The sequence below is a fragment of the Lepeophtheirus salmonis genome, chromosome 3 (genome assembly GCF_016086655.4).
Source record: "Lepeophtheirus salmonis chromosome 3, UVic_Lsal_1.4, whole genome shotgun sequence".
Taxonomy (NCBI): domain Eukaryota; kingdom Metazoa; phylum Arthropoda; class Copepoda; order Siphonostomatoida; family Caligidae; genus Lepeophtheirus; species Lepeophtheirus salmonis.
Window position 1 is genome coordinate 44,347,762 of NC_052133.2, and position 13,180 is coordinate 44,360,941.

The following is a 13,180-nucleotide window of genomic DNA, read 5'->3' on the forward strand; positions in this document are numbered from 1 at the left end:
AGAAGGGCTTTGTCAAAAAGGCCAATCTGGACTCAGAGGAGTTAAAGAAAATAGTCCAAGCCAATCTCCCCAAGTACATGAGGTCCCATGCAAGAGATCTCGTAGTTTCACCCAAGACGCCGAGAGAGTTATCAGAAAGTTTGTGTCTACCAATGAAAGAAACTCATCTCCTCCGTTGTACGACTCTTTTTTTTTTTTAGTCTTTTGAGTTCTTTTGAACTCTTTTTTTACACTTGGGACGCCGTATAGCCCTGATACCAAACCCCTTGACTACACCTTTTTGGTGCATGTCGTGAAGAAGGCCTTCAAGGGCCTTCATCCAAAAACTGAGGACCTCAAAGCCACTTTCAGCCAGCATCGTGAAACCATGACAGAACATTATATCTCTGCCTCTATCTGGAAGCCATTATTGCCGCTAAATGTGGCTACAATATGATTAATAGAGCCCAAACACACCTCTATTTATAGTATTAATTTTGTTGAAATTCTATTGTTCATAAATAAATTTATGTTTACAATTCAAAGTGTTTGGATTTTAATGGACCACTCGGTACAAAGGATGTTCAATAACGGAGGCTTAAGAAGTGAAACTGCAATTTGATTGAAGTGCCAAGGTATACCCTAAGAAAAAATATAGGTTCTTCACAATGTACATATTATTATACAGTACAGTTTCTTGGGATATTTTCACACAGGAAGCAAAAGGCATTGGGCCGTGAAATCTATGTCATATTGCGTTACTTCAAGACCTCTAAATAAAAGGTTTTATATATAAATAATTAGAAATATACTATGTATTACTTAAGACGTACATCGTATTTGAATTGTCATTAACGGAACGTATCTAGTTATAGTTGAAACTTCCTTCATGTATCATCATTACAATATTGTATTCCTCATTTCTGTACTACCGTTTGGAGTGACTCAGGGATTTCACCTAGAGTCTAGTTCAAGTGGATGGGATGATCGATTGGACTCGATAGTGAATCAAGACACAGTTTATAAGGATGTGTTTTCAAGACTAAAATACAATGGAGGGGAGTCTTGGAGTTCTTTGGGTAAGGGATATGACCGATATTAATGTGAGCGGGAGCCTGGAGCCCATTTCTTTGTTTCCTTTTTTTTTTTAATTTAAAAAAAGGAAGACATTTTGAATCTATTTGTAAAAATACAATTTCACTTACTGTAGAGTTAGACCGGTCGTAGGACCCCGTTTCCAGCCCTTTTTGCCGCAATTAAACAGTCCTAAGGACGAATTATTCACTCTTTTTGTCCTAGTTATTTTTTCATTTCCTTCACTCCTGCCTAGGATTGAAGACTATAAAAACAAAGAAAAAAATTAATGGTAGCTAGAACGTATAATACTTTAGTAAGTAACTACGTCTTGACAGGTCTTGTAGTTATCATAAAAGACCTTTAAGGACCGATACTAGAACTAGAAATTTTATTAGTGCCGTACTGATAGAATTGCAGTATTTTTATACTGATTAAACTGTCTAGAAAATATAATGTAGGTTCTTTTTTTATATGACCTATTTAAAAAAAAAAGCTCAATTAATTATTTATATGACCTTTTTTAAAAACAAAATATATCCTTCTCTCCTCAGTAGATTTATTTATACATTAAATGATCCAGTGCAATGCCTGGAGTAAATGAAATGTTATTGTCAAATTTGAAATATAAAACAGCTATTGTCCTCCAAAAATGAAGTCGTTTTTTCAATAGTTAAAATAATTCCAGATTGGCCATGGTTAGAAATTAATTTTTTCATATACTTTCTTTTTAAGAAAAGTAGAATATTCTATAGGTCGTTTTCACTAAAGTCATAAATTACATCATAGTTACAGAAGAAGGGGATATTTTTATATTTTTTTAATTTATTTATTTAGTTTTGTATTTTTTGATGCATTTTTAATGTCAAATTGTCAAATTATTGAAAAGTTTTGTAATAAGCTAAACCAAGGCTACAACTTCCCCTCCCTCAAAGAAAAATCCTAGTTCCAGCCCTGAATATTATTGGATCGATAAGAAAAAAAAAAATGAAAGAAAGGACCCCTAATGACTTCCTTTCTTAATTAATCTAAATGACCTATAGACCCTATTTACTTATTCATAGTGTTGTACTAAGAAAAAGATAATTATTTGGAGCGATTAAGAATCCAGAAAAACAGATACAACATACCCCTAATTACATTTTACACACGTTCCAGGTGCCGTCACATCGAAATCTAGTGAGAAGGGATCCTATTTGGACCCTTCACTCTCACTTGAAGGCAAAACCCTTTCCTTCCACTCCAAAAAACCTGTTGCATTCACGGCTATGAACTCTGAGCAAACCTCTCCTGGAACAAGAGTACTCTTTAACAAGACCCTCACGCATATTAATAGGGGATGGAACAAGCGACTCTCTGTATTTCGCGTAGAAAGCCCTGGTCTATATTTCTTTACTTTTTCTGCAGTGGGGGATTCGGATGATTGGAAGTAAGTGCAAATTAGTTTTTATGAGGCCCATGTCACAAATATTGCTATCCTATTAAACATGGGGGGTGGAATAATCAGAGTTAGTAGTAATAGTTGCTATTGTCTAGTATCCATTTACCTACTCATAATTCAATGTTCATACTTAATGGTTCCTTGCAATATTAATGAATTCAATTATAATGCAATAAACATATTAGTGGTCCCAGACGTGATAGTCTATTATCAAATAATGTGAAAAATACTTATCTTATGAATTATGATTGATTTAGTACATATGTTTATTAGACTGGTTCTTAAATTGGTCCAAAATGGGGAAAAATATATATAATTTTAGCCATAGTCAGAATTGTAGCAAATATGACCTGTCGGTATCTAAAAAAAAAGAAGATAAAACGACGTAATTCAATGGATAACACGCTCAGGAAAAATTATTTACTTGAACTCAATATGTGTAGGTTCACGTCTTGGTGATTCCTAGAGAAAGGCTATTCAGATGGTATAAATGTAATGCTAGAATGTTTCTTATCCTTTATCAGTGCAATTCTATCTGACCAATTAAAGGAACATTAAAAAATATATAAACGAAAATGAACGTGGTAATTTTGACAATTTGGTAAATGTTTGAGAGATGAGCAAATGAACTTTCATGACGTTTTATTCAATTAGCTATGAGAGGAAGGAAATTAAAGAAAAATACCAATCTGTACCTTGCAAAGGAATAGGAATTACTACTTTGTCGATCCACAAGTCTATTCGAGGTACAAAAAGGATCATTTATAACGCCCAAATAAATCCTGAGAGTTTCTCTCCGTAATTCATGATACACACACACGCAATGATTCATTTATATATAGAGGCTTCTCTCTCAAGAATGAAATCATAGTGATAACAGCCTATAAAAAAACCGATTGCTGACTTTTTTTTATACAACGTGCGTTTTTTCACTCAAAAATTTAAAAATAAATAAAAAAAATGCGCGCTATACGCAGTACATCGATACTTAATTAATTTTTTATAGTTACAAATAATCATTTTGGGGGAAAACTTTATTTGAACTTTTAAAAAGACTCTTTATTCCTTTGTCATGGAGTTATATGGAGTTTTTTTTTTCACGGGCGATTCACAGGTTATAAGCCAAGGAGGACCAGTTTTACAACAGACATTTATTGGTAGCCTCCCGTAGCCCCAGTAGGAGCCACTTCTTATTTCTTCATTTATTACCAAAAGGACACTATTTTTACACTATGTTTTTTAAAATAGTAAAAAAAAAACAAATTTAAACAATGATATATTATTTGTCATTATTTTGATAATAATCATGGACAAGGTAGTGTCCATGTTACGATCCACACCGGACGAGATAAAGTTGAGATTACACACTGAAAAAGAAAACAAAAAAAAAACACATTGCACTGGTTGTCAGAATATTTTTTTTTTACTCCTTGCTGTACCAAGTGCTTGCCCTCTAGGCCCACCGGAGCTCAACCCCATGGACTTATTTTGTGTGGGGGATAGTTGAATGACACACCAACAGATCCTCTTGCAACTCAAAATCCAAGCTGATGTCTCGGATACGGTAGGAATTTCGTAATCTGCCAAAAGAGTCCTTCATCAGGACCTTCTCCTGCTTCTGAGCTCAATACGAGGCCTTTATTGACGACAAAGGCGATTATATTGAATAATATTTCTTTTGATTCAGCTTTCATTTGGCATTGCATAAGTTTTTATTAAAATCAGAAGATTAGTTTATGAGAATATCCATTTAAAATAATAATTGTGGGTTAGTTGTTAAATAGAGATCGCACAATGTGTGTCCCTCCATTTTGAAAAAATATCAAATTTAGGAACCAGTTTAATGTAGCTGAAGTTAGGTCACAATCTATTTGAAAGGAAAGTTTTTTTGTGGTGCATTTTTATACAATAAAAACAAAAACCATTTTAGAGTATGCAGGAAAATGAATGTACAAAGAGTTCCTTCATGTGTAACAAGCCATTAGCCTTAATTTTGTTTTGTTTTTCTGAGATATACTCAATTATTTAGCCATGGATCTATATGTATAGAATTATTCACTATTTTAGAGATTGAATTAATCCACTAAAAATGATTATTATTGAGGAGAGTAAAAGAAAATCGATTGTAAGGCGTATTATTTCCATTAAGAGAACTACTTAGAAGATATCTATATAAAAGTTACTTCAAGTGAATTTTATTTGGAACTCCTAATCCACTATTATAATACGTAGATACTTTCTGATCTTGATGAACTCATTGATTTTTCATCATTATTTACAAGAAATTAGAAAGTGCATGAAATACGTAGACAAGGAGAAAAAAATTATTTGATCCCTTAGTAATTTTTGTAAGTGGGTACACTTACAAAGAAAAGAAAGGTCTATCACTATAATGGTAGGTTTATTTTAACAGTAACAGACATTATATGAACAAAAAAAAAAGTGTATGCAGGAAAAAAAAATGCTGATTATAGCCCAAAGAGATAAAATACAAAGAGTACTTTTGCTGAGCAAAAGCAACTACACTTTTTAAATCCGAACATTAATTTACCAAGACATTGAAACACATAATTACTTTTACATCAATCACTCCAGATCTTGTATCAAATCATTCTTTACTTCTATATTATCTAAAGAATTTCATAGTATAAATATAATCAAATGAAAAATACAGTAAGATTCGAACATATAAATATTTGAAGCACCCTTTTTATAGTTAATATACGTACTTATTTATTCAGCTGTAAGGTTTTGGTAAGCTGAATACTTTTTTTTTTGACGATGTCAACTTCATCTTTACATCATCAAGTAGGGTATTTTTTATCTCCATGGTATAACCCCAAGAACCGCAACCCCACCGTCAATCATGTGTGTGAAGGGGGCATTACGTCTCCTTGCCCTCAGGCTGGGTACTAAAAATGGGCTGTGTAATGTGTCTTACACCCCGACAATGACCTAAAAAATAAGGGCAACAAAGGATTGGCTGAAGAAGAAGCACATTAATGCCATTGAGGGCCCACACAGTCTTTGGACCTGGATTCCATATAAGATCTTTATCAGTGGATACACCTAGGAAATCGGCAAGGGATCAAATTCTTACATTCTCCACTCTATATAGATATATAAGCACTCGGTGGCCACCCGGGATCCCCTTTCATTTCGTTGATTTCAGGATATGTACATGCTGTTATCAACAAGTTTTACATTTGAGCGAATTGGTAAGAGAATCCCAAAACATGAGGCGTTTGATGTACCCTACTAGACATTTATCCTTTTATTGACTTTCAGTCAATATTGTTTTTGTGTCGACGTACCACCTATCTAAGATGTCATTTAGTATTCTTAGCAATTAAAGACCCACCCCACTGTTTGCTCAATGATCATAAATAAAATGTAATTAAAGAAAAATAAAATTTGTTTATTTGTGGGTCCTTTCCATACTCATTCTATCATAATGTAAAGTTTATAATTTCATTTTTTTAATTCATCCCTTGAGATATGTACAATATTCTACACTGGAATACCAAGATGGTTCTACTGGGAGGTGAAAATGAAAGGAGTGATTAAGAGATCTATTCATACTTGACTTTTTCATTCCGTCTACCACTCTATCTAAGTCTATTTACTCCAGTTGGATATCCTCATAATGATATCTCATAATGAAAATTGTGTGTATAATGGTCATATTAAAAAAAAAACAGAAACCAAAAATGAACGTGGTATCCCTGACAATTTGAATAATGTTTTGAAGGGGATCAGTTACAATCAGCTGTGAGAAGGGATGAGGGGAGAATTGAATCAATAAGGATATTGTCAATAATTACTCCGATGTCAATTCTAATCTGAGTCCAACAAGGACTTGGAGCTATAATTCTGAAACAAATCCTTCGGGTTACTCTCTCTTACACCGTTACACACACGAATGCTGAATCTGGTTTGGAATATAACTTACTTTAGTAAGAAAATAAGTTTATTACTTAGGAGTTAAATAAAAATGACAAGAGCTGAGGAAAAGAAAAATCATTCTTCAGATTACCTTTTACAGAAAATAAAAACCGATTTACTTCACTAATGATATCCACTAAACTTAATAAATTCACAAATATCAGGGGCCGCGGTGCAATAAGGGAATCATGGCCACCCTCCTTTTGAGAATTTAAAATTATTTATCAAATACAATTTTCCTCACCCCTATAACAAACTTTTAACTTATAGCCCCCTAATGTAAATTCCAAACTCTGCCCATGATGGTGCCCCTGAGAATTGGAAGAGTGTTTGGCAAGAAAGTAAATAATGTGTATTTTCAGAGCGACTGAGTAATGCATATACACACATTGAATTCAAGAGAATAATTTATCCAGAGTACGTTGTCCATTGAGCTACGTCGCTCCCCTCTTACTAGATTAGCTACAAGCGAGAAAGGAAATGAACAGAAATCCCCACTCCTTAACTAGTAATTACTTAGATAGACGTGGGGTCGCTAGCCCCTTTATGAACGGCCTTTACCTTCCCTAAAGATTTTGGCTTAATATATTTTTATCTATGACTAAGCACTGCTAAAAGATAAAAGCTAGTAACGCCCTTGATAGACAGGAATAACTCAGATGTCAATCCTCAATTCTACTCCGAGTCCAACAAGGACTTACTCATAAAACTCCCAACAAATACTCTGTTTTTCTAGAGCGCACGCACTGGAGTTTACTGATTACTTAGATGCCCCTCCCAGAGGCTACACCACAAGGGTCAAGTTGTTTCATTATATTAGTTTGTAAAACAAACGACAGAATACCATTTTGAGTCAAAATAATACAACACTCTGAATGGTAATATTATTTAATATAAAATATAGGTTTATGCTACATACATAGAGTGTACTGTGAATTTTTTTATCGGGATGCGCTATTAAAAAAACTATATTCTAAGGAACAAGCTACAAACTGTCAAATTGCACCACCTTGTGGATAATATATACAGAGTGTGGACTCAAAACTTGCAGTATCATGATTAAATTACGAAAAACGTGATTTATATAGAATCAATAGAACATATCGGATGACCAATTTCTGATATGTTTATATACTATATTTAGCTACATTTTTTAATCAATAATTCCTCCTTTACAACCAATAACAGCATCAACACGGCGGTGAACATATTGGCAACTCATGACGAGGAAGGTCGTGTCCATGGCGTACCCCACTGTCATGATGGCAGCTCGGAGTAAATCCAAATTTGGTTGAGAGGTGCGGAAGACATTCTTCTCCAAGACAGTGCAAAGTCAAGGGGTTGAGGTCAGGGCTGGGAGAGGGCGGGACGGAGGCAGGGCAGAAGTCAGCCATATTATTGCTGCATAAGTTTTGGCTCTTCTTGGCTGTATGGGGCTGCAATGGAGTTCCTGTTATTAAAGGCATTCTGAATGAAGACGGTCTATGGTGTGCCTTGCATGTGTTGCCTGTTTTGCTGTTGCTCCGGTATTTTCTCACTTAGAGACATGGAATAAAAACAAAACTTGTTTATTTTTGTTGCAAATATCGTTTGGTTGCCCAACGAAACCTTTTGATTAAAAATAACGTAGATATAATCTTAATTAAACGCTAATATAAGTTTTGAGTCCACACTTTGCACTTTTTAGTTTTACTCATGTTCATGTACTCATGTTAGGGAGCGGGGATCAAATTGTCGCCTACTTTAAACCTTTATAACTTGAAGACGACATTATCAAATAAAAAACCGATTATCAAATAGGAAAGCTATTCTCGTGAGCTGACGATACGTAGTTCAGTTAGCATCATGCCGTCATCATATGAGGAGATAAAGAGCTATAAGTGGAACGAGGAGCTTTCGGGGTCCGCCGTAGTCATGGCATTGGTTAATAATGGAGGTGAAATCTCCAATTCAACGATTGCTTCAACCTTAGGAGTGAATTTACGGACTGTTCAGGGTATCCATAAGAAGCTACAGGGCACCTGGGATGTTGATGCCACCATAAAGAGGGCGCCGACAGGAAGGTCAGGGACACCGACTTTGTCGACAAGGTGAAGAAGATGGTTGATGAGGACCCTACCAGGTCCATGATGGCCGGAGACAGGCCCTGGGTGTGGCAACTGGACTCAACACCCTACCATGTGTCCAAAATCTCCATGCAGTGGTTAACCGAGAACTGTTAAGACGTCGTAACCAAGGATTTGTGGCTTCCTAACTCTCCCGACCTTAATCCTTTGGACTATTTTGTCCGGGCCTATGTCGAGAGACATACCAACAGACATCCCCATAGCACCAAGGCCAGCCTGATGGACTCCATCAAGGAGGTATTCGGCAACATGGACAACGAGATGGTCAAAAGAGCCTGCGGTCGGTTCAGAGGCCGTATTTAGGCCGTTATTGATGCCAACGGTGATTATATCGAATGAATGACTACTCTATACCTATATGCTCGTCATAGTTTTGATTTTCTATAAAAAAGTTAAAAAATGTATATTTTGTGGTTTTTTGTAGACAATTTGATCCCCGCTCCCTTTATTTAAGGCTTTTTAGTCCCCCCCCCTGACATATTGATCAGATGGAGTTGTGTCTTCAATTTGAGGGGTCCCTTTAGAACTGGTACTGAGTATTGTAATACAATTCGTATATGTGGTGCATTAACATAAAAACAATCTAAAACAAAAATCAAGATAAATAAAAGTTCTATATTCTTTCACATTTCTGGAATACATTGAGATTTCCAAAAAGGTATGCAAGGCTTTAAAACTTCCATTTGATTTATAACACTTAATTTCCCTCCAATATGGCCCTCTTAAATAAAATAAATATCAATTTTAAGTTATTTTATGTGATAATTAATGTTTACTTCTGGAAGTGTTATTTACAGAACCTCCAAAGGATTCATAAGAATAATTTTTTAGAACTCACAAAAGTAATGTTTTAACAATAGTGTGCAAGTCCAGATAAATAATGATTATTATTTGAACTGACCCGCCATTTTAAATTAAGTATTGACTATAGGTATGTGAGACGTTCAAACGACATTTGTTGACGTCTTTTTACCCCTCTAGCTTTTAAACTCTAAGTGACGTGTTTACATACATTGATGAAATGTATCATCTCATCATCGAAGACGAGCAAAATAAGTATTAAATAATAAACAAAATTACGTACATTGTTAGAGACACACTTGTTTGTAAGTCAAAAATTACTTTTTTTCTTCGGCAAACACATAATATTTATTATCTAATATACAAGGAGTGCTTATATCCTACATACATATTACTAGTGTTGTTCCATATATCCAGGATCGATACAGTGTGCGTAGGTAAATCAGTGACGTCTAAAGGATTATATTTTGGGAAGGCATCATTTTGTGAGAAATTTTTTTCATAAAATTCATACATATTTACAAAGAATTACATTTCCTGGAAACACTCCCAGCTGTTGACAAAAAATTATTTCTATTTGTTAAAAAGTTTCCAAAAATTAACTTTCAAATCTTTTGGAAACAAATTACAAAATTCAAAACTATTCATAGAAAATTAAATTCTTTGTAATAAAATTAAATTTCAAATATTAAATTTTATGCCCTGCTGCATAATTTGCCGCCCAAATGACTTTTTTTTAAGTCTGACCCCCAAAAAAATTACTTTATTTTCCTGTAAAGTATTTTTATCCAAGAAAAATTCTAGAAAAAAACCAAAAATCCTTAACTAGGGGTGGGGGCTACAGCCCCTCCCGTCCACCCCCTGCATACACCCCTGCAAATCATACCGTTTTTGATAGTCAGATTTAAATTCACTTCCTCCAGAAAAACTAGAACATAGTATCAAGATATTTTTAATATAATTATACCTTATAATATCAACAACTATTTCTCATTGGACAGATGAGCCCCCTCCTTCTCAATGGATGCTTTCAGGGCATCAATATAGCTTTGGGGACTTTGTAGGTCTTGTTCTCCACGAGGCCACATAGTCCAGTGGTGAGCAGTTCGGTGATGAGTGGAAGACAAGTTTGGACACCAGAAATCGGTGAAGACATAAAAATAGGCTCCCCTCTTTTTAACTGCATTCCTGATAACCCCTTTGCTGAAGTTGAGGTCCTTGGCCATCCTCCTCTTATTTCTTGTTGGCGAGGGTTCAATTTCAAAGAAAACATTAGGATGAAGTCTTCAACGACCATCTTTTTGTGTCCTCTACTTCTTGTCTTCGTGGCGAGGCTCTCGCCACTGTTATTGAGCCTCCTGACTGTTATGTATTATGTTATAAAGCTGAGATAAATGCTTTTAAATAAAATATGTACAGTACTTAGGATAAGGATAATAGTTGAAAAGTGAATGGACAGTTGAAATATACTAATCTATTAATTATTGACTATTTTAATAAAATTACTGAAATATAAATATTCTGAGGACAAAAAAAAAATATTTTGAAATGTTTGAAACTGTGGAGTTATGAAAGTTTTTTCCAAAAAAAAAAATTCTTTTAAACAGCTGTTAATTTTTGAAATTTTGTCCTAAAAATTTAATTTTCCTAATTTTTTTCTTAAAAATTTTATATTTCAAATTTTTCCCAACAAATTTAATATGTCAAATTCAATTTTTGAAATTTTTTTTCCAATTTTTTAATCAAAAGCCAACAAAAAAAAACTTACAGAATTCCCTAGCCATAACTAAAAATCAATTGCACTTGACGACATTTTATATATATATTTAGTCGAAAATGTGGAAATATCGAGTCCTATTTTGGTACAGGAACCCGTCAAATATATATTTATCGTGACAACACTAATACATACACACATTCATAAGAGGGATCCACGACAACAACAGCTAATGCAATCATAAAGGAAAAAGTATCAAATGATATTTGTTTATATATTTTATATTTTCTTATTCTGTAGTATAGTGAGTGAGGTGTGTGTAATATTAGCTCAAGACACATATTATGTACATTGTATAGGTTTTAGAGAAAGCAAGTCTCTATTGGACTCTCCTTTAAATCCCTTTATCTTTTATATATATATATATATATATTTACTATAGAAAACGAGGAATTATGTCAACCCAATTAGTAACAAAATGACATTATTTATATACCTATATATGGTGCTTCGTAAATATATTCATAGTTATAATTTCATTCCTACTAAATTCATTCCCTGTAAAATTTGTCCCCCAACATTTCACTCCTATTTTGAAAAGGGATATTTCGGAATATCACAAAATTTATGTGTCTAAACTAGTTAATGGTTTTATGAAACGCTCTACAGGAAGGGGGCCCAGGAACTTGCTCATTGCTTACGTAGTTTTGAATTTTGACTTGAGAAAAGAAAGAGGAAAAGGGATGATGATTGTTGATTGATATTCAGGTGTAGGGTAGTGATACACGATTCCACTCCAAATTACTATTAAAGATGTATAATATATATAAAACATAATTCTTTAATATATGTCAACTATCCATCACTAGTCATCTCCAGTCCCGACTATCAACCCCTCCTTGTACAGCATTACATTACTAACTAGTTCAGAGAAACCGGCTTGACATTGTCTGTAAGGAAAACCAAAATATTACTCCGTCAGGATTCCTGGTTCTAATCTTGGGTTTGATGTTTGATACGAGGCTTGTTATGTAGGTTAAGACGACAGGAAGAGTAAATATATTTTAATCACTTAACAACAATACTATTGAGAAGCCTTGCTTTTGAGACAGTTGATATTCTTTTTGAGAAAACCGTACAGAAAAATATCCGTTTTTGGATTAAAAAAAGGAAAAACAGCTGATGGTATTGTTCTTTTTTCTATTTGTTTGTTCTTTAATAGATCGTCGCGGTTATGAACATACATATATCTCTGAATAATGAATTCTCGCCTGATTTTGGTGCATTTAAAAAAGAATATAATATATGTTAAAATATGATTAATCAATTCCTGCACTAATTCATTATATTTGCAGGATTACATTATATCTCAACAATGGACCTCTTACTTATACAAGTGGCCATAGTCGTGGAAACTCTGGAACAAACTCCCTCGTCGTCCCTCTAAATGTAGAGGATCGTGTTTGGTTGGAGCTAACGAATGGGCGAATAGAGGAGGGGTCCGTATCCTTTTCAGGATTTCGTATTGGGGATATAACTCGTGGGGATATGAGTAGGCATCAGGGTCACGAAGAAGTTTCCCCCATAAAGTCCACTCGACGGAATGATGAAGTGACTCCAAGGATACCGTGGAGAAGGAATCCGTATTATTACTATATGTATCATGGTAGAAATTAGGTTTTCTCATTTCCCGGGATATTTATCCTGGAAAAAATTGTTCTGGATTCCGTTAGTCTTTAAATAATAAATACTGTCAAATTGAAGAAGTATTTCTTTTTTTATATTTTAACAATAACTAATAAATTATAAACTAGTCTTACCCCATTTTCTTTATTATTATTATTGACAGTAATTAGCAGGAGTAGGTGCAAGACTTTGGCTTGATTTTTAGTCCTTATTTATTTTGTTTCAAGCGTCGAACGTGAAATATATGATGTACTAGTTAAAAAAAAAAAAAAAAAATAGAACTGTTGTTCTTGAAGTAATGTTCCACATTTGAAACATTTTGGTACTTCCTTGGACATCATATATTATCGATGCTTGCAAAGAAAAAATTAAACACACTTTAAACCAAGTGATTTCTATATATGTCTTTAA

At 34.0% G+C, this 13,180-nt stretch overlaps 1 protein-coding gene across 1 annotated transcript; it reads left to right on the forward strand.

Moving 5' to 3' along the window:
• The first annotated feature begins 824 nt into the window (after positions 1–824).
• LOC121115194 (uncharacterized) lies at positions 825–12,902 on the forward strand. The gene is made up of 3 exons (XM_040709383.2): positions 825–1,058; positions 2,212–2,482; positions 12,439–12,902. Exons 1-3 carry the CDS (start codon positions 869–871, stop codon positions 12,758–12,760), a joined length of 783 nt encoding a protein of 260 aa, XP_040565317.1. The 5' UTR covers positions 825–868; the 3' UTR covers positions 12,761–12,902.
• Positions 12,903–13,180: the final 278 nt, after the last annotated feature.

Bases quoted from the DNA above. Each gene is read 5' to 3' on its own strand.
- LOC121115194 (XM_040709383.2), top strand. From the start codon at position 869: ATGTATCATCATTACAATATTGTATTCCTCATTTCTGTACTACCGTTT. The intron at 1,059-2,211 runs GTAAGGGATATG...CACACGTTCCAG, and splicing joins GGAGTCTTGGAGTTCTTTGG to GTGCCGTCACATCGAAATCT. The intron at 2,483-12,438 runs GTAAGTGCAAAT...TTATATTTGCAG, and splicing joins GGGGATTCGGATGATTGGAA to GATTACATTATATCTCAACA.